Source organism: Schistocerca serialis, chromosome 5, assembly GCF_023864345.2.
Source record: "Schistocerca serialis cubense isolate TAMUIC-IGC-003099 chromosome 5, iqSchSeri2.2, whole genome shotgun sequence".
NCBI classification, from domain to species: Eukaryota; Metazoa; Arthropoda; class Insecta; order Orthoptera; family Acrididae; genus Schistocerca; species Schistocerca serialis.
Window position 1 is genome coordinate 467682707 of NC_064642.1, and position 22864 is coordinate 467705570.

General features: G+C 42.8%; 1 protein-coding gene across 1 annotated transcript in view; it reads left to right on the forward strand.

Moving 5' to 3' along the window:
• The window catches only part of LOC126482003 (methyl farnesoate epoxidase-like), a 150672-nt gene that overhangs the window by 37985 nt on the left and 89823 nt on the right, over positions 1-22864 (forward strand). Inside the window, exon 2 of the mRNA XM_050105969.1 lies at positions 4996-5250. Within this exon, the coding sequence (XP_049961926.1) occupies positions 4996-5250 (255 nt within the window). The remainder of the gene's footprint in view (positions 1-4995; positions 5251-22864) is intronic.

Here is a 22864-nt window from a genome sequence, read left to right on the forward strand (position 1 = left end):
GGTCCATTTAAAAAAACATAAGTTTGTGTTAGAAAACACATATGCTTTCGTTTTAGAATGTTTCCAAATATGTACATTCATGGGCCCCAGCCCTTCATTGATACCGGTGAAAGTAGTTTTCCAATAGCTGTTATTGTTCCAGAGATATTTTGGGTGGACAAGATAGCTGGGACACCCTGTATATTACATCAGTTGCCAGCATTACTGGATACGCAGATAATGTGTCAGCAGTCTAACCATCAACTGCCAGAGACAGTATCTGCGTATCCAGTAATTCTGGCAACTGATGTAATATATATATAGAGATCATATCAACCAGTACCGCATCAACAACAGCCCGAACATGACGCACTGAAGCGATGAAACTGGTTGCAACAAAATAAAATGTAGGTGTTTTATTTTGTCACTATGGTAAACGGCCCTGCCAAAAGAATTGACATACAAAAACGGTTCTATACGTCTTTCTTGCATTCACGGCACCAGATATGCTACTGATGTCCAAAAGTCGAACTATCTTTTCTCCACCGTAAATAGATTCCGCACTAACGTATTAGAATATCTACCGAGTTTCTCTACCATCGTGATAATTACAGCCCACATTGGATCTCTGTGAATAGCTGTACTTTAATTATAACCACCCGCTACTTTATTATGTCCAAGCTTAGAATATGGTCTAAAGTCCACCAGAGAATGGACATTACCGATACTGATCTGCAATTCTGTGCATGACCCTTTATCTTTTGGTAAATAGAACTGTGTTTCGCTCTTTTCTGTCACAGTAAAGAGATTATCGATTAACATGAGCTACCAAAGGGGCTATTCTGCATCGTATTCCCTTTACAGTCTAATAGAAGTCCTTCACGACCTGTAACTTCTATACTGTGAGAAGTATTAACGGTTTTACACAATGTGTTTCAAAGTATTTGCAAGAAACGTCTACAGTCGGCAGATCACATCGTGGGAACAACTTTTGTTGGAGACAAGGTGTTCGCTGATGCTGCTGGCAACACTAGGCACCCTTAGTATTCGCCGGTCCAAGGAAGGCGAGATTTCACCGAACTATCGGGTCTACCAACCAGTAAATTGACAGAGCGAATTTCACAAGAAGACCTTAAGAATTAGCGTCTCTGTGAGGAGAAACTTATTTTAGAAGCGAATCAGGAATTATAATTTTACTCGGCCTACCACCTTTCACGTATAGGTCGGCTGACTGGCTTATAGGCAACACAAGCTGCAAACGCACACCCCACATTGCCATCTCGATACCATGTCTCAGGGGCGTCAAGTGTAGCAGGGAAGCGTCAGCGAACATGGTGTGCCTAGCAAAAGGTGTTTCCTGTGACGTGCTTCGTCACCTACAGGCGTTTGATGCAAGTACTATGAAATGCCCTGTATATAGGAAACATTTGTTTTAGTGTCATATACAGGGTGAGTCAAGAGGAAAGGTACGTGAATTGACGGGTAATAGCATTAGTGATCCTGAACAGAAAACTTGATGTGGACATATGGCCTATTCCGAAAGGCTTCCGAGACAGAACACTTTTAATGTGCATTTCTATTTATTTTCTGTATTATTCATTGTCATTGTTTACAACGTACCACAGCAGTATAGAGGAGGCTGAGACGAACATTGTGATAGAGGACTCTTGTGGTTTATCAAGTTCAGAAAACCACCTCAAACTGGCCTAAAAAAAGTACCTACGCTTCAGCGCACGCTCGTCGCGGGAGATTTCCAATATTCTCGCGATCTCTTCGCGCAAATTGTTAGACAGAAAATAAACAGGACCTTTCCTGTTGCAGATTTAATTTAGTTTAATTGTGTACTGAGACATGTTTTCGTTGGAGTGTGAGGTTTTCGAGTTACTAAAGAAAAACGTACAAAAGTGATATTAAACGTATTCTATCTCGGAAACCATTCATATCGCGGTGGTCTCGCGGTTCTAGGCCCGCAGTCCGGAACCGTGCGACTGCTACGGTCACAGGTTCGAATCCTGCCTCGGGCATGGATGTGTGTGATGTCCTTAGGTTAGTTAGGTTTAAGTAGCTCTTAGTTCTATGGGACTGATGACCACGGCAGTTGAGTCCCATAGTGCTCAGAGCCATTTGAACCATTTTGAAACCATTCATATGTCCGTATGAAGTTTTTTCTTCAGAATCACTAATACTACCACGTCTCAAAGCATGTACCTTTCCCCCTGACTCGTCCTGTATATGTGCAACGGTGAGATAGATGAACGGTTACTGGAGCCTCATTAGTGAATACATATTTGAACACAAAATTTTATCCACTGTCAAGTCACATTATCACCCCCTGTCGCAAGACTGAATAAGTACCTTTTGCAGAGCAGACCATTGCGACACACGCAGATTCTCGATTACGTTCACATTTTCGGAGTTTGGTGGCCAGAGGAACACAGAACACTAATCTCGGTGCTCTTCCAACCACGCACGTACACTGGGATCTGTGTGACATGTTGCACTGTCCTGCTGGTAGATGCCAATCGTGCCGAGAAAAATAAGCTCCTTACAGGGGCGGACAAGTTCCCAAGGGTTAGCTGTATACTTGTGTTGATCCATTGTACCTTCCAGAATGACGAGGGCACTCAGGGAGTGTCACCATAAAGCTCCTTCCTCCGGCTTGGAATCATCTGAAGATTGTTGCAGCGTGTTTGCTTTCGGCGTTTCATCCAGTACATGCCAACGTCCATCTGCCCGATGGAGCGTAAGACGTGATTCATCTGGAAAGGCCACCTGTCGCTACTTTGTAGACCTCCAGTTGTGGTACTGAATTGCAGATTGCCGTCTTTATCTCTGATGAACAGCAGTCAACGTCTGTGCATGAACCAGACGCCTGTTGTGGAGGCGCATAATCTGCAACATTCGCTGAACGGTCCTACGGGAGACACGGTTGGTGGCCTCTTGGTTCATCCGGGCACTCAGTTGCTTAACAGTTTCACGTCTTTTCACTCCTACACATCTCTGCAGCCACTGTCCAGCTCTGTCATCTATGGCCCTTGGTGCACCAAAGCTGACACGACGTCGGTTTTCGATAGCGCTATTTTGCTATTCACGGAATAATTTAACCATTACGACAGGCTAACAGTTAACAAACTTAGAAGTTTCACAAACACTTCCAGCTCTGACTCGAAAGCCAACCATTATGCCCTTTGGACGTCTAATAAATCTCTCCGTTTTCGCAATGCGGCTACGACTGTTTTGTCTTCCGTCTCCCCGCGACACGCTTCATATACCCTTCATTGCTAGAGCTGCTGTCTGTGAGTGGTTATTGCATGTTGGCGTCGAAAATAGGCGTTGATGACATTAATGTGACTGGATGTGTATTTCGGCTCGAATGTGCATGAGCACACTGTACTTTCAATACGATAACGGTATATGATAAAATATACACTATGTTTCCAGAGTGAGATTTTCACTCTGCAGCGGAGTGTGCGCTGATATGAAACTTCCTGGCAGATTAAAACTGTGTGCCCGACCGAGACTCGAACTCGGGACCTTTGCCTTTCGCGGGCAAGTGCTCTACCAACTGAGCTACCGAAGCACGACTCACGGCCGGTACTCACAGCTTTACTTCTGCCAGTACCTCGTCTCCTACCTTCCAAACTTTACAGAAGCTCTCCTGCGAACCTGCAGAACTATGTGTTCAGAAGTATCCAGACACCCCCAAAAACATACGTTTATCATATTAGGTGCATTGTTCTGCCAACTACTGATAGGTAGTCCATATCAGCGACCTCAGTAGCCATTAGACATCGCGAGAGAGCCGAATGGGGCCCTCCGCAGGACTCAGACTTCGAACATGGTCAGGTGATAGGGTGTCACTTGTGTCATACGTCTATACACGAGATTTCGACGCTCCTAAACATCCCTAGGTTCGGTGTTTCCGATGTGATAATGAAGTAGAAACGTGAAGGGACACGTACAGCACGAAAGTGTGAAGGCCGACATCGTCTCTGGACTGACAGAGATCGCCGACAGTTGAAGAGGGTCATAATGTGTAATAGGCAGACATCTATCCAGACCATGACACAGGAATTCCAAACTGCTTCAGGATCCACTGCAAGTACCATGACAGTCAGGCAAAAGGTGACAAAACTTGGATTTCATGGTCGAGCAGCTGCTCATAGCCACACATCACGCCGGTATATGTCAATCAACGCCTCACATTGTGTAAGGAGCGTGGACACCGGACGATTGAACAGTGGAAAAAGGTTGAGTGAAGTGATGAATCATGGTACACAATGTGGTGATCCGGTGCCAGGGTGTGGGTATGGCTAACGCCCGGTGAACGTCATCTGCCAGCGTGTGTAGTTCCAACACCGAAATTCGGAGGCAGTGGTATTGTGGCGTGGTTGTGTTTTTGATGGAGAGGGCTTGCACTCCTTGTTGTTTTGCGTGGCACTATCACTGATGTTTTAAGCACCTTATTGCTTCCCAGTATTGAAGAGCAATTCGGGGATGGTGATTACATCTTTCAACACAATCGAACACCTGTTTATAATAAACGGCCTGTGGCAGAGTGGTTATTTGATAATAACATCTCTGTAATGGACTGGCCTGCACAGAGTCCTGATCTGAATCCTATAGAACATCTTTAGGATGTTTCGGAACGCCGACTTTGTACCAGCCCTCACCGACCGATATCGATACCTCTCCTCAGTGCAACACTCCGTGAAGAATGGGCTGCCATTCCCCAAGAAACCTTCCAGCACCTGATTGAACGTATGCCTGCGATAATGGAAGCTGTCATCAAGGCTAAGGATGGGCCAACACCATATTAAATTCCAGCATTACCGATGGAGGGTACCAAGTACTTGGAAGTCATTTTCAGCTAGGCGTCCGGATACTTTTGATCACATAGTGTAGGTTAGCTAGACAGTATTAATCGACTACCTACTAAGCAGGCATTTCACTGAGGCATTGAAATTCACTTGTTATTGGACGCCTCTATTGATGTATTACTGGGTGCCTCCTTAGGTCCGACGTGGTTCCCCCTGTTGGGCAACTACCCTGGCGTCTGTCAGCTGAGCAAGAAACTGGGATCGCAGTACCAGACGTTCACATATCTCGCTCAGAAGTACAAGTCGCCCGTGGTGGGCCTTCGTCTGGGCGGTGACCTAACCGTCATCGTCTCCACCAGAAGCCTCATACGAGAGGTGCTGACGCGACCAGAGTTTGAAGGATGGCCCCAGAACTTCTTCGCCTACCTGCGAAGTCTGGGTCTGAGAAAGGGTGAGTTGCACTGCTTTACATGTAATGCAGCATTACTACAAGCAGTTAAAAGTAAAGCGATAAATGAGGTGTTCAGGTTCACTGTTATCACAAATATACGAACAGAGACTAAAGCTGGTACCAACCAAATAGCAAACTGGTATACAGAATCGATGTAGCAGTGATCCTATTGGTCGCGATTTAAAAAACAAAACACAAATGATGTGGCTCAGTGGATAAGTGCCTGCAATGGGTCTAGATCCCAATCTGTACTAGTACAGTTGAAGACAAATAGAAAACGATGTACCATGAAGGAAGTTCGTAGATGTGATGTACATGTATAGAGAAACAAATGATTACAATTGCAGAAACATTGGCTGATTTGTTCAAGAGAGAGAGCTTCACAAATTGACTAAGTAAATAATGTATTGGTCTAGCTCTGGCTCTTATTCAAGCAGTTATTGGGCTTGGAATTGATTGATAGATTTGTTGGGTTTCTTCCTGAGGGATATCGTTCCTAATTCTGTCAGACTGGTGCGTTAGATTGTCAAGATCCCTAGCTTTTTGGAGGGCCCTACGCAGAATTCTCCAAATGTTCTCAGTTGGAGAGAGACTCGACGACCTTGCTGGTCAAAATAGATTTTGGCAAGCACGAAGACAAGCAGCAGAAACTTTCACCATAACCAGGTGGGCATTACTTGCAGAAATGTAAGGTGAAGATGGCTTCTCATGAAGGGGGGGGGGCGGGGGGTAGAATATCGTCACCTACCGCTGTGCTGTTAGGATGCAGCAGATAACAATCAAAGGGGTCCATCTACGAAAAGAAATGGCACTCTAGGTCATCATTCCTGGCTGTCTGACCATATGGCGGGCGACAGTCGTGTTGGTATCCACCACTGTCCAGAGCGTCTCCAGACACGTCTCCGGCCTGGATTCTCACTGATTGGATTAAAACTGTTTTCAGTGATGAACCCCTTTGGCTGTCATCCACGGCACCCTTACAGCACAACGATACGTTGATGATATTCTACGCCCTCTTTTGTTGCTCTTCATGGCAAGCCATTCTGGGCTTACTTTTCAGTAAGATAATGCATGCCTGTACGCGGCGAGAATTTCTACTGGTTATCTTCATGCTTGCGAAACCCTACCTTGGGCGGCAGTGCCCTCTAACCAGCTCGAGATTTTGAGGAGCTAACGCGCCAGTTGGACAGAATATTGAATGATGTCCCTCAGGAAGGTATCGAACGACCCTGTCAATCAATGCCAAGCAGAATAAGTGCTTCCGTAAAGGCCAGATGTGGACCAATGCGTTACTTACCGACTTACTCAGTTTGCGAAGTTCTTTCTGTTGAATAAATCTTTCAATTTTTTCTAAATTTGTAATCATTTATTTGTCTGTACAAGCACATCACAACCGCCGATGTTATTTCGTGGTGCATGGTTTCTTTCCTGGCGAGTATTTTTTTCTGTTTATCGATTTTTTTCAGGTCTTTCAATGATTTATTAATGTGAAAATACCTGATTACTCTGTAGTCACTGTACTACATCACTTATAGGTGTAGTCACTGTACTACATCACTTCCAGGCTTTGCCCACTTCTTACAACCACTCAAACAACACTGCAACATTACAACTGTACTGGAATATCACTTCAGCGTCTAACGAAACGGGGAATTTTGTCCGAAACCCACCCACGAGTGCTTTACTGAAATGAAACTATGTGGTTCGAGAGACCTCTTCAAGTCTCAAACATCTATGATGTATATATGCAGACGCACGCTAGGGTAATCCGTGCAGCTGTCCAAAGCCACTGTGCCTGTGTGGATTAGTGGTTAGCTCGTCTGCCTAGTGAGAAGGAGGCCAGGTTTGAATCCCCGCCTTGGTACAATGTTTCAGTCGTCGCTTCAGTCTGCGTATATACATCACAGATGTTTGAGACATTACAAGGTCTCTGGAACCATATAGTTTCATTTGATGGGAGTGAGAGATACTCAGCGATCAAGGAGTTGTTCTATTACAGAAAACGAAAAGAATTGGTGAGTTTGTTTACCGCATTGATGTTGAAAGGCTTGGCGGTGTGACTTAATGAGCGAGCGGTAGGCTTATATCAGTACCTTGTAAAATCAACTATGTGGAAGTAATATTTTATAACGAGACGGACTTCTCCAGGTGTTATAAGAAGCAATAAATTTCATTTGTTCCGATGGAAGCCTGAAGTGGGTTTTGCGTGTGTTCTCATTTTCGACTTTAGAGGAGGAGGAGGAGATTAGTGTTTAACGTCCCGTCGACAACGAGGTCATTAGAGACGGAGCACAAGCTCGGATTAGGGAAGGATGGGGAAGGAAACCAGCCGTGCCCTTTCAAAGGAACCATCCCGACATTTGCCTGAAGTGATCTAGGGAAATCACGGAAAACCTAAATCAGGATGGCCGGACGCGGGATTGAACCGTCGTCCTCCCGAATGCGAGTTTCGACTTTAGAATGTGATGAGATTTCGGAGACCAGTTGGTGATCGTGTAGTGACTGTTTGTGGTGCCTGTTTTCCAATCTAGTGGCCGGATCTGAGAGTCTTCTGAAATAAAGCTGGTGTGCAAGTCTTAAGGACGAAAATCACTTTCGGGTGATGTGCTACTGCCAAGTAACATAGCTCGATGGAACTTAGACTATAAATAGAGAGACCTGCTTAATATAGTACTATAGGTTGCGCCCATGCATTATTATGTCTCTCCACACCAAAACACCTGGACCACCAGATCGATCATATTTGACAATGTTCTTGGGTAAATTGTGTGGTCCCACCTCTCACCATATGAGGATGCGTCCAGAATCTCTACTCACACACGAGGCAAAGAGAGGGTACCGGAATGATGTTAGGCAGATCTTTCGACAGATGGGTCATCAGCTACACAACAAGACAAAAGGAGCATGTAAGAAATAGAGAGAAACTAACCTACCGGAATCATAGTGAACCTGTTCTCATCCGAGAGGAACACTGGACCCCACTTCCTTTTGATGTAGTTCCAATGCTCGTGTCACCATCGCAGACGTTGCCGATGATGTGCGAATGTCAATTGAAAACAACGTACTGGTCGTCGGGAACTGTAAAGCATGAGATAGTGTGGCTTGCAGTTCTGTTAAATGTGATTTCAATTACACCCACTGTTTGGGCGGGTTCACTCTTCCCCATTACACAATGCAGCGGTCATCTGCTCTTGTAGCTGATTGCGGCTGACTGATTCCTGCTGTCGCCGAGCAGTTCTAGCCGCTTCAGTCCGGAACCACGCGGCTCCTACAGTCGCAGGTTCGAATTCCTCCTCGGGCATGGAGTGTGTGACGTCCTTAGGTTAGTTAGGTTTAAGTAGTTCTAAGTCTAGGTGACTGACGACCTCATATGTTAAGTCCCATAGTGCTTAGAGCCATTTGAACCATTTAATTCCTCTCCTTAGGACAACAGTGTCCGTGCTTCGGAACGCTCCCTATGCATTTGAAACAACGCTGTGAGCAGTACCAAACTCCGGGCTACACTCGTCATACTTCGTCCTTCTTCCAGTTTCCAGATGTTTTTTTTCCCTGTGAAATCATCCAGATGCTGCGTCAGGCCATGGTGTAACGAACGGCCACAGTCCACCGTAACTGCTCGCTGATCTACGTACACTGTCTTTTCTCGTCCCTACAACTTGCCTCTTGTTGCGGGAACAGCATAACTTGGCGCTATGACCACCGTGAGCTCTCTGCCATTAGATATCTGGCATCACACTCGGGTAGTTGATATGGTATGTTACTTTATCTATCTCGTCCGTAAGTTTTGCAGAACAGTCTAGTTGGATTGCTGCAGGACACTGATTAATGCTATACGAGCAGTGACAAGATTAGCCGTGTTTCGCGGGCCAAATCGTGGCTGGCGACTGATGTTATATGTGTTAAAATACAGATAATTAGTCTGATCTACCAATAAATGGTTCCCAGAAACTCTGTGGGACAACACGTCGTGTAGGACGAAAAGGAACATTTTATCGCCATTAAACGTGGTGAGTCAGATCCGTGGCCGGAAGAGCCAAGGACACACCGAAGACATAGGACCATGTACAATAAAGCATTGCTGTTATTAAACCAATCTTCAGGATGAGGCCAGACTGTATGGTGTCTATCCTGCAGTAGTGGTAATTAAGTTCCACATAAATTTGCCCTGAATATAGATGTCCCTTTTACTAAATAAATAAAGCCCAAAAAGGATAATACAAGAATATGATCCGACTGCCCTTCAGGTATGATTCAGTATAGACACAACGCTTAGCGCAACAGATATTATCTGTCATCTGAAATAATTTTCTGTTGTTAACGGAGGAAATTTCGGCATACTGTTAGACAATGGAGATCTATTATTGCCAACATCAAGCCAAGAGAAGCCAATGTAACGCCCAATGTCGCAATCAGAGCTGCTGAGAAAGTACTCGAACACACCCCTTCGACTTCCTCGAGAGTGCTCTGGTAATACGCCGTCACTGTCCTCGACAGCAATGCGTGCTGTGCGAGCTACCCTGTCCGTCACCGACACCCGCTGCCCGCCCGCCCAACACCATGTTTACGTGAATGGACGCCATCGCGACGATGACCCCCAAAGATTGTTGAGACAGAGTAGACACGTTATGAGGCCACCCGCTCCATTTCCGCTGGCCTGGGCGCCGCCACAGAGAAGAATACACGATTATAACTTTAAATTAATAAATTCATGTGCCGTTAATGTTTCATGATTATTGTTCAGCGTGCCAGTCGTCTTGCTCCACCGCACTCTATGCTCCGTCATCCCGACAACAGCAGGGATCTTAATCCAGGCGCCAACTTATCAGCGTTAGAAATGTTTAAGTCGGTTGACGCAGCCCATAGCAGGATCACGTTACGCCATCATCGTCATAACCGTGTCGACCTTCACTCCCGTGCTACACAGTGCAGTGAATGAAGCATATTCCTGTTGAGCTTTCTGAATGTCTAATCGTTTGTGGTCATGTCGAATCGTAGGGACATTAATTCCACACTCAGAGTGTCGTTTACTAAGCCTCAGGAACCTGCAGATTTCTAATTCTTTAGATGAAATACCAGGCAAATGTATTTAACACCAGTGAGGTGCAAATTTTGTAACTTATCAGGTCCAGAGTAGCCATGTACTAAATCTGTACCAGCTACATGTGACATCTGTAGACAAGTTTCAACAGTTGGAGCAGGACTGCTCACAGTCACGTTGGGCTATGGTCAGGTGTAAGTATTCATTTGTTGTATCGATGAGTGTAATATAAGTGTAGTTTTCCCATATTTTTCCTTAGTACCGCAGTAGCATAATCTGAAAAGCGGTCGAAACACTTGCTGCTACTATGGGTGAAACTTTCACTACTTCAACGGAGCGAGTAAAAGCCCATGAGCAGGTCTTCATTTAGAGCTACATAAGCAAGCTGACACTTCACAAGCTATGGTACAGCAGTCAGGAGAAGTTAAGACAGTGTGAAGTGCACCCTCCCCTTTTTTCGATCCGTCAGCAGCAAATTTAATAATGCCTTTTTCTGGAAAATCGATATAGGACGTAACTGTTCACTACAGACATGTTAGCTATTGCGAAATTGTGCAAATGAATGAATGAAACATGTCTGCATGAAACCCCCGCTAAACCCGCTGGGCAGAACAGGTAATTAGGATTGTGGAAAGGGCCAAATAAGGTTGGGGTCAGTTTCACCTTCTAATTGTAATTTAATTACACATTTACAACAAAAGTGGCACATAGCCGAACCTTTACCAAATGCAACTCTTTTACGGCTGAAGACCTCCAAACAAGAAATCTTAAAATCAACAAGATAAAAATGCAGTTAAAATAGGAAATAAAATAATTAAAAAAACATACATCACAGCTAGGTTGAAAGCCTCAAGGCAAAGTAGATTGAACAAACGTATGCAAAGTGCAATACAAACGGTTGAAGGCCACAATTAAGTTTCAAAATTTTAAAAAATATTACCATAATCTTTTAAAGGCAGAAGGCCGCAATGTTTAAGCTTGAAAGATAATTTTAAGAAAAAAGTTGCAAGGCTGAAAGCCCACAATTAATTTTCGAAATTTTTAAAAAAATGTAACCATAATCCTTAAATTTTAAGTAGCTGGAAGCAGATAATTAAACACCAGTGGGAAAGACAATAAAGACAATGGCACTCAGAAGCCTCCAGGGAGGTCGGTCTGGCCTCGTTCACTTAGGTGAGACCGATGGTGAACCCAACTACACTTGATCCATCGGAATCCAACCAGGGGACAGCCACGGACCGACCAACACAACGACTTGATTGCTATCAATCAGTACATGAGAACTCAAACACAAAAGGTTACGAACGAGATAATCCACAATGAAGTAGGTATTAGCTGTCAAAATTACGCACCATGTTGGACAGCGACAACAGGTGAGGATAGGATACTGCCTGAAATTACGAATTACGTTAGAGGCCAGGGCAGGTAACCAGAACACTAACGGCCACATGGCAGAAAATTCCGCTGGTGCCCTCGAATTGTAGTCAACCAATATAGTTAATTGCACCGCATGGCGGCTAAATTTCAGCAATAGAAACACTCGGTGTTGCTCACAGGAAAACCTCCCCAAAAGCGAACCACCGAAACGAACCACCACAACATGAATGGACGTGGCTTGGGTAGTTGAAACCACTACTCAGCTTTGACGTCCTGGGTCGGTGAACCACGAAGCTCGAAGCAATCGGACCGCTCCAAACACGCTCCAACACTGCACAGGGACCACCAGCGGACCCAGCCGACTGCACCGCGCGGAGATAACTTCCCTGGTCCGCAGCAACTGACACACTCCTCTCAGAATGCCAACATCTAAAATAGTCTTCAGTGGACATATGCTAACTACACACACAACCTGACAAACACTTGCATGAAGACCTGAACGATACCAAACAGTAACTAAGTATGCACGAAGATAAATCGGGAGTCGATGCACACACACACACACACACACACACACACACATAGCCGACTCACGATCGGTCGGCGAGCCAAAACGCGTCGTCCGGTAGGACGACCGACCGACGATCCACCAAGACCGTAGCCCAGCTCAAGTGATGCGTGGAGGTAATGGTCGGGCGAGCGATGTCGGCGCAGACCTCATTGCTGCTCCAACCCGACTGCACCAGTGCCGCATTACAACTCCCCGACTGACAGGTCCGTACTGCTCTCCAAACACGTTCCAACTGACTGGCAACCCAAAATTTAAGCAGCAGCGGCATTCGAAGACGTTTTGATTCTGAACCAAAGATGCTCCCCCCTTTTTTTAAATATCATAACCACTTTCTTTTTTCCTAAACCATGGGTGCCGACAGAATTTTTACGAAACAGGAAAGGAGATGCTATCTGTGATTTATGGAATTATACACTTTCCTTTTATGCAAATGGCCAAAAGTTCAAAGTGGTGTAGTCGAGCGGTTCTAGGCGCTTCAGTCGGGAACCACGTGGCTGCCATGGTCGCAGGTTCGAATCCTGCCTTGAGCATGGATGTATGTGATGTCCTTAGGTTAGTTAGTTTAAGTAATTCTAAGTCTAGGGGACTGATGACCTCAGATGTTTAGTCCCATAGTGCTTAGAACCATTTGAACCATTTTTTTCAAAGTGGTAACATAATACACATCACTAAAATTGTTAATAGGATTACACAATCGTTCTGACAGATTAGCGTGATAGGCACTTAAACTGAGTGAGTTTACTACAAAGTAGTTCATAAACCAAGAAGTTAGCGTACAAATATGGACACAATGAGAAGAAAAATTGGAGTACTGCAAACAGTAAGCCAAAATATAGCTGAGTGGCAGAAGCAAGAGATGTAAGATATAAATCATTCAAACAATAGCAACATTTTGTGATGCACGATGGGTTCCTATGCAGATCAGTGAAGTGTGTACCATGCATTGCAGGTTCAGCAGTGTCCAGAGACGAAGTTTTGCAACAAATGCAGGGGCACATGTTAGCAAGTCATGACAGTTCCAAAATTGTGGCTAGGTGAGTTGCTGGAAAAGCTGTGGAAAACTAAGAAACTTGATATGGAAGAGCACATCAAAAATGTATACCTTGTGCACAAAGGGCTGATCTTAGCCACCCAAAAGTTTCACTGCAAAAATTGCCAAAAGCGAAAAACATTTGAAATGATTGGATAGGATTTCTTAGGACTATTTCATGTAACTCCTGAACGGAATAACTACATGTTAACAATAATGATCACTTTTTCTGGTACAAAGAAACCCAGACAAATTCAGACAAACAAGCTAACACATTAGCGGAAGCCATAGTAAATAACTGGATCCTCAAGTTTGGAGTATTGGAGACTATAATAACAGACCAAGGGCATAAATTTTGTATCACGTCTAACGCTTTACATTTAAAAGAACAAATTTCTTATATCCACAAGGAAATGAACATACAGAAAGAGTTCACAGGACGATTTCCAAAATGCTAAGTCACTACGCTAACAGCCAATATGATAATTGGGGGAAATATAAATTCATAAATTCAGCTAACAATTGTAAAGTTCACTCCAGTTCCAATCTTGCACAATACAAGTTGGTATAGCGCTGGAAAACACCATCTCCTTTTGAAACGATAAAATGGAAGCTTGAAGCTAACAGTGAGTTAGTAAACGAATTCACAAAACGTCTATGGGAAGTGTGGCAAAGAGTAAAACAGGCCAATGGAAAAGCTTTAGAAGCTCTTAAATAGGCAGAGGAACGTATAGGAAAACTACAGTAACACAGAGTAGGTCAGTGAGTATTATTAACCAACTCATATACACCAAAAGACAAAACCAAAAAAATTTTAACTGAGTACCACAGCCTGTAACAAGTCATTGAAATGACCTCACTGCAAATTTTAATTTCCAATTGCCAACTACAAGCTCTGTAGTTCACGTTAATACGGTTAAACCATTCAATGGAGCTCCTGATGCTTTACAACAAGTTCCACCAGTTACAAGTCTGGAAAAAAGCATCCAAAAACGCTAGGACACAGGCGTCTAATGACTATCAAGTTATGTACAATATGCCTTATGCATGCAAATCGCGAAATAAAATATTTTGATCAGATATTTTTGTATTGGTTTGGAGTTTACTGTACATTCGATATGTTTAATTGTTGCTATGTGTTTACTGACGTATCATGACAGAGTTCAGGAACTGTGTTGAGTAGGGTACAGTTTGATTTCTTTTTCTTCACATGTAAACACGTTTCCTCAAGAGGGAAGCAATTGATGAAGCATTCTTTAATTAGATGTTATACCACCATGGACATATAGGGAGGTTATTTTTATCCTGATAACACTTCACTTAGTCAAGGGAATAGTACCCAGTACAATTTGGAAGAGCTGCTCAATTCTGGAATAATGTCGTCCAGACAACTGTATGGGTTAAATAGTCATCGGTAAAGATTAAGATAAAACTCTGAAATGTGGGAAATCCGAAATGATGTGTGCAGGTTACAGAAGATGTTGACGATATGACATGAGGAAGTGCTGGAAGAGAATGATTGAAGGAAATGGAAAACGAGAATCACGAGCTAAGACTCTCATACGAGAGAGAGAGAGAGAGAGAGAGAGAGAGCACATCCAAACCAGTTGACGGATATAGTAACACACGTTCATCAGAAAGGAAAATAAGATGGTTGTATGCAGGAGGGAAGATACTGAAAACCGTATTTGGCATAGTAGACAGCGAAGACATATGAAACCTAGATAGTACACTAGAACAAACTCAAGAACTATTATTAAACTCAGAACAAAGGGAAGTTTCTAACCTCCATCATTAGCACAGTTACAAGGATATACAAGGGAAAGCATGACGATTCGTCCATCCAGAGCTATACAGACTAATGCACAAACGTCTGAGGTAGAACTACTATTAAGGAAAACTGCGGTATCAAAGTGTCAATGGGAAGCGCTTGCCCCGCAACCACATTTCCAGAAAGTGTTATCATACTGGATATAGTCAGTTTCCTCACTAGAAATTGTCATTATAAACTGTTACCAAAATGAAAAGCTCATTGTCATGAGCAAAGTAGACTGCAAAACAGTGGGGTAATAATAAATAGCACAACATGTGATACAGCAAGAGAAAATTTCGTCTTCCAGCTACTACCACGGGCTCAACCACGATCCAGATCTTATAACATACTCTGTATTGGCTGGATAAACCGCAAGAAGTGTTACGCACCCATTCCACAACACGCTAAATTCCGACCTATTGCACTCACTAGATGAGCTGATAGCATCACAAACAGGATGAATTTTGGCAGAACAAATGTTTCAACATATTCAGAACTATACAGATAAATAACAGTACATCATGACGATAAGCATTTTCACCAACAGTGCTCTCACGATTCTATTAACAGTTCGTGCATTCTCTTGTTTGGGACATAAAATTAATACTCCGCCGGAATCATCAATCCACCAAACACCTGCCCAAATTTAGTATCATAGTAAAATAGTGTAAGATAACGCAAAAATATAAATTTGTGTTAGAAAAGGGGAATCAACAGACACAATATAAGATTGAGAAGAGAAGAAAAAACTTTTTCAGTAAATTTTTCAAACATTTAAATAACGTAAAAATGTACAGTGTGGAATTATCTATGCAACATGCCTGTCATGAGATTGCTTCAGAGCAAACTAAAAAAAAAATTGGAACGAATTTGTGAAAGGATAAGGAAGCGTTACTCAGCAGGAATGTATAATATTAAGAACAAGTAAAATTTTCCAATGTCCCCTCCAGTCAGCGCCCAATCAAGGCAAGAGTGTCCAAGGCCCATGTCACAATCAGAACGACAAACAGCCAAAGACCTGACATTGAGAAAAGAGTAACAAACCTGGAAGATACTTTGTCAACTCATGTGAGCAAGAGGCCTGAATCGTTGACTCAGCGACATGACCTCAATAAGGAAAAGACATAACGTCATTCTAACTGCACAGCTTGATTTCATGAGACAGTAAAAGTTTCACAAGAACACCTATAAGCCTGTTGATACGGCTGAAGACCTGAAAGCCATTTTTGCGAAACAGACCATATTTGGTCATAGCCAGCCAAGCATAATGCCGTTGTCTCAGACGAGCAGTAGCAAATACCAGGCTCCCGAGCCTTCCGAGAAATTGCGTTGCAATACACCAGCTATGAGGCTGAGCCTGCGATGTGGTGCCACCATTCACCAAGATGACTTCCATCTTCGAAACTGCTACTTGTCTGATCTGCCGTAGTTGGTCGCTGTGAGCTGCTAACGTTGCAACCTCCAATGAAGAGACTAGGATATTTTTACCTCTGGCTTGCTGAGCCAAACTGATAGTCTTTGATGCCTCATCCATTTGTCCCAGAAATTGGGAGTCATGTTAAACGCTGCTGCTCCAGACTAGTATATGTAAGCAGTCACTTACTTCCCTGGCCCTCCTTGGTGGAAGGGTGACACTGTGCAGAATTGCTGAGAGGTTACCCACGCACATACCTTCAATGTCCATGAGAGTGCTCTGTTAATACACAGTCGCTGTCCTGGGCAGCAACACCTACTCTACAGTCTACACTGGCCACCAGTGAGACCTACCCCTGCCTAACACCAATTTAATGTGAATGGGTGCTGCTGGGGCGACGTCCTTCAAAGATTGATAAGACCGTGTAAACGCGTTCCAGGGCCATCCAATGAACTTCTGTTGGCTTGGACGCCGCCACAGAGGAATGCACGATTGTAAACGTCAAAGTAATAAATTCGTCTTCTGTTAATGTTGAACGATTAATGTCCAGCACCCTGACCTACCTGCTCCACTGCACACTCCAAGTTTCATCATCCCAACAGCAAGGGTCTCCACGCAGGCCCCTAGAACACTGAATCGAATCTTCGATCTCAAAGGTATAATCTAGATAGTAGAGGATCACTGGGCACTGTGGTCACAAATGCTGAGGTCAGCACTGTAGTGGCATCAAAATTCCTGGGATTATGACATCAGCGTATCCATACACATTCACCAAGACTGTTTCAGCACTGTGCCAGGAATTCTGGCATCATCACATCCACAAGGCGGTGACATAATCACTTCTGGAATTCTGGCATCATTGTGTTACTGCCATGTGAAGGCAGCCACACCAGTCTGCAGTCCCCAGCACCTCCACAACCTGCTACCTCATCCCCCTACTCCCCCATTCCATGCAGAGTTAATGTGCATGCAGTGCTGTTTTGCTCCCGCTCTACTGTAGAAAAGCTGTGAGCTGGCAAAGCCTATGATTGGACCCTCACAAGAATGACTTGATATGTATGATATTTCTTAACACATAATGCTACCTTGTCACTGTCATTTCTTCACTGTCTGTATGAAAGTCTAGATCTCATTTGTTCAATTGATGAGACGCTTGTTTTGGTCAAGAACGACTTTAACAAGTCTATTTGTTGTAAATATCTATCAGATAAATGTTCTCAAAGCTTTCTGCATCAAGATTTGAAATGTATGATAATGCGGGATTGTATGACTGTAGACAAAAGGTATATTGTTCAACAAATAATGGCAATTCAACAGATTGGCAAGTCGATGGATTTCCTTAGTAGGTCCTCCAGCACAACATCCTTCATATGCTGGAACTATACGCTCTTTTTAAAATGTCTGTCCATTCTTTCTCCACGCAAGAGGTGGTAATGACAATATAACAGAAGTAAATTACCTAGAAAGACCCTCACTGCGATTACAGTATATATATTCATCCATCTGTAATAATTATTATGAGGTGTATATGACATTATGCTTTTGGTTTTTGTGTTATTATTACAGTGCCAGTAGGGCTGCAACTGGAACAAGAAATGGAGGTAATCCACACATGACAGCAGTAGCAACAGTCGGCAGGTGTTTATAGCAATCAGGAGGAATGCTGTAAATTTGTCACTATGGAAATAGATATGTCCTACAAAAATTGTTGATAAACACACTGATATAGGACGTGCTAACTAATAGATATGACCAACTGTAGTTGCACAGTGCAATGCTTGTGATGATGTAATAAGAATAACTTTAGATGTCATGTCAATAAGGCGCTGAGCATATGGCATGCTGTGTGAATGTGCTACCTTTTACTATGAGATGCTTGTCAACCACAAGGTGCAATATTCAGCACTCAGTACATGTCATCATCACTTCTAGCTAACAGATGCACTGTGTCCTCAGGAAGCTTGACAGTGAGCATGATCGCTCTGAATTTAACATCAAAGATAATTACAGCCGTATACCTTTTGCTCATGATGAGCCGATAGTATAGGTAGAGTATTCTTTTCTTTTTTTTAAAATTTGCGAGTAGTATGTACTCACAGCAATAGATAAGTAGTTCACCCATTTGTGATGGGACCATCAAAGTGTAAACATGCAGACACACATCAAGGCCCCCTGACATGAGACGTTTTAAGTATTAGCACCGATAGTGGTGAATAGGTTATTAAGGCGCCAAAACAAATATGCTTAACTAATAATTCTTTTCCTTGTAGGCGAGGTTGCAGCATGTAAATATTGCTGTTCAATCGAACCCACAGTTTAAACACTAATGGCAGTTAGCATCTCAGTATCAGCATGATATCAATCCAGGAATTCTACCCAGTGGTGGCATTTGAAAATCTCCACTTAATGACATCAAGGTAGCATTATCCAAGGTGAATGACGTCGACTATGCCATGTGTCAATTGATATTTCAACGTTGTTCCATGGAAACAATGGATGCCCTTAGTTTTATACAGCCAATATCTAAGGAAATTTCACTGCATCGCTCCAAGTAGTCTCAGAGAACATGCACGTTATATATCACATAACAGCATTTCGGGGACAGAGTATTAAGTTACTGAAGAACATAATGCTATTCAACAGAGCTTGCAGTTGTTAAAATTATGACAGTTGTAACAAGCTTAGTCTCCCACGGAAATGTTTAAACCAGTAACACTATGGATGGAGGTATGAAAGAAGAAGAGGGAGGATGTGCTATTACAATTTCACCATCTATCACAGTGATTGTGCGTAAGACAGAACGTGCAGGGTCATCAAAAGGAAATCATATATGTTTGATAATCACCCTGCACGTTTAACCAAGAATGCAAAGCAAGTTGGGAATGAGTAATTTGAAAGAACACTTGTTGTTGTACTGCTGCAGGGAATAGAGTTCAGATAAGGGATAGGTTTCAGAAATTAGTGCTAGGAAATTTCACAGTACCAATTTGTAAATTTTAAGCCTAATGAAATTACTCGCTTCAGATTCAGACACCATGCGAATAGAAAAGCCTTGAAATTAACGGCAGCGGGTGCCTATAATCTAAAGTATAGAAACTATCCAAAAGTTTATGTAGGTCAGACTGCCAGTACGTTTGAAATACTCTTCAAACATCACACTTCAGTTCAGAATAATAAAACAGCATTTGGTGAAAATTTTCTAACAAAAAAGGATGCTGTTTGAACTATTGATATGCATTTGGAAGTGCTACAAATAGAGTTCAAGGGCACTTCTTGAAAATATTTGAAGAAACTAAGATTTTTACACAGCACCTGCAACAGCCTAGCAACACATTAAGTCAGCATAACATTTTATCAACAGTGCATTTGTTAGAGCCTTTGAAAGCGTCTTTCAGTCGCCCACCTCACTACAGAGCAGAAATGATGAACAGCCCCACTCACCAACAAGAAGAGTATTGGCAGCGCATTGGCTCAGCCACCGTCCTAGCCAGCATGCAGACTGGCTTCCATACGTACTGCAAACCCATGCCAAACAACGCCACCAAGCCGAAACAAATACAACTAACCATAACTGTCGCACCTTCTTCCCTGCAACTTCATTTGCCGCACATAGTTTCATTTTCATAATTTATTGTTTTACGCCATTTATGGTTTTATACTTTTAATGTTTTTTAAAAAAATTTATGACACTTCATACAGTTCTAGGTCATTTACATAATTCCACTTACGTAATTTTACTATCTTTTTGTCTTCTACTATTTATACAACCATTTTTGTAAGCCTATACTTTCAATATTACGAAGGTAAAATTTTTTACAGTTTTATTTTCACAATCTAAATATCTTAATATTCTATTTGGATTTCATTACTTTATTTCCACTTTATTAATGTACTATTTATCCCCTTTTTACATTTTTACAGTCCGCCACTGGTAGCTGAGTGGTGTCATACCTAACGGCCTGGGGGACTGATGACCTTAGCTGTTTAGTCCCCCTTAAACATCCCAATAACAACCATCACCACCTAACGGCCTGGGTTCGATTCCCGGCTGGGTCGGAGATTTTCTCCGCTCAGGGACTGGGTGTTGTGCTGTTCTTATCATCATCATTTCATCCCCAGCGACACGCAAGTCGCCGAAGTGGCGTCAACTCGAAAGACTTGCACCAGGCGAACTGTCTACTCGACGGGAGGCCCTAGCCACATGGCATTTCCATTTTACATTTTTAGACATTCATTCTGGTATTTTAGACAAGGCTTTTTTTTTTTTTACATAATTGACCTCTCGAAATTTTAATGTAAAACCCTCTTCTGTTAAACCCATAACGTCCCTGCCACTATCCTTTCCTTTCCTTCCCCCCCCCCCCCCCCCCCCCCCCCCCACTGCCTTCTTTGCCTGTTCTCAAACCATCTTGCTCCAGTTTATAGCTCTACTATTTCACGCCCTTTACATTTCACATACACACTGTTGGACGCTATTAGTATTTTAATGAAAATTTTTACATAATTGTATGGTCTATTGTTTTAGCATAACCCCTCCAGTTAAACGCATGGCAACCCCACCATTCTATCACTGCTTCCTTTCCCCTACCGAGACAGACTCTCACTCCATTGTCCCTTCCATTTCCTGCTCTCCCATAAACCCATCATAAACCTATTTAAAACATTCACCACTGTTGCAAAATACTGTGCTGTGCTATGTGGTTGTCAGTAGACAATACGGATAGCTATTACAACTACTTAAGTAAATTTATCTGCTGTGGCACTACAGACTGCTCTAAAATTTCTCTACTTTCTTAACGATAAACACCTCTGATAGCTGAGCCTCAACCATCACTTTATCACACATAACAAAATTCAGTCCATCACTTGTCCATATCCTTACTGGTTTACCATTCCACGCCAGGATGTCAGTTGCGACGAAAATCTGTTTTCCGACCTCCTCTCTTGGGTTTGCGGTCCATGAATCACTGGTCCTTCAAACTTCTACTTAAATTCGTTATATATAGCTAAATTTTTTCCAATTTTGGAAAATATTATTATAGTCTATCAGATCCCCAGTAAAACACTTAGTTTCTGTTTCCCATTCTCAGTGCGTTGCTTTGTCACTCCTTCACCAGCAACAATATTCTGGCATTTCACATTTTTAATCTGTGAATTTGCAACCTTTTTCGTAACATTATCAGAGTTTTGATCGCCAGAGGAACACAGAATATGTACTTGCTGCTCCTGCTGCGCTGCTTTGCAACAGTCTTCGCCTTCAATGTCTGGCTACTGTTTGGCCACTTCCTCAAGTGTATTTAGCTCTGACTAGCAATCCTCCACACCACTACATACCTCATCTTATTACCCATCGATTCCACTTACTACTCGGTTCTCAACTGAATCGACACAACAGTTAACAAGACCAACATTAGCTACAATTTTGCCCACTTTTGCTGTAATATCTTTCAACTTATTCTCAATTAGCCAATGCCATTGTCTGTTCCACCCACTGCATCCGACTGGTAGCTGCCCAAAGTCTCGAGCGCAGCACGCCTCTGCATTGTCTCTTTCTTCCTTCTTGCGTTTCCTCCATGTCTACTTTCCACTTGCTTAACTACTACTGCTACACATTAGTACGTACATAAATGCTGCAAATTCTATGCTCAGAGCCTCCGCATGAAACTGCCTATAATGCATTCAGGACCTAGAGTACAAAATTTCACTTGTGAAATGTTTTGATGTAATTTATAACTTCCCTGTTTTTATTGATAAAATTGTAGCTAACATATTTACTAGTTGCATCGCATTGTGGTGATCATTTTGATATGCTTGGGTTTGGCTTACTATTCTTTCTTTAATAATTACAAATCATAAACACATTTAAGACTGACTATCTTTTGTAAGTATTAAACTCTTGCCAGTGTCCAGATTTACTTACATAAGAAAAGACGAGCTGCCGGCATCTTTTCTACTATTAGGGTGAAATCTTCTGAGTACCTGCGTTAATGCTCCTTTCGTTGCTGATCATACAGCCTTGCCATAGGAATTCTCAGATGCCACCCTAGGCCCAATTCTCCTCCAACCTAACCAATACTTAAATTCAAATCTCAAATGTTTTCGTCAGCCTGTGATTTATCCAGCATATGTGTTGAGTTACGTGGTCCAATTTCATCCTTTTTCCGCAAGAATTACCGCCATAAAATCATTAGTAACATGTAGAATACCAAAAAGGTAGATAAATAATGCTTCACGTACTCGCTTCTGGCTTGTGATAGAAATTACTCGAGTTATACAGTGCCTGCGGATACATATGAAACAAGTAACATCTGCAAGCATTATAACTTCAAAAGCACCTCGATCCTCATCGCAGTCCCAGACCTGCCAAAATT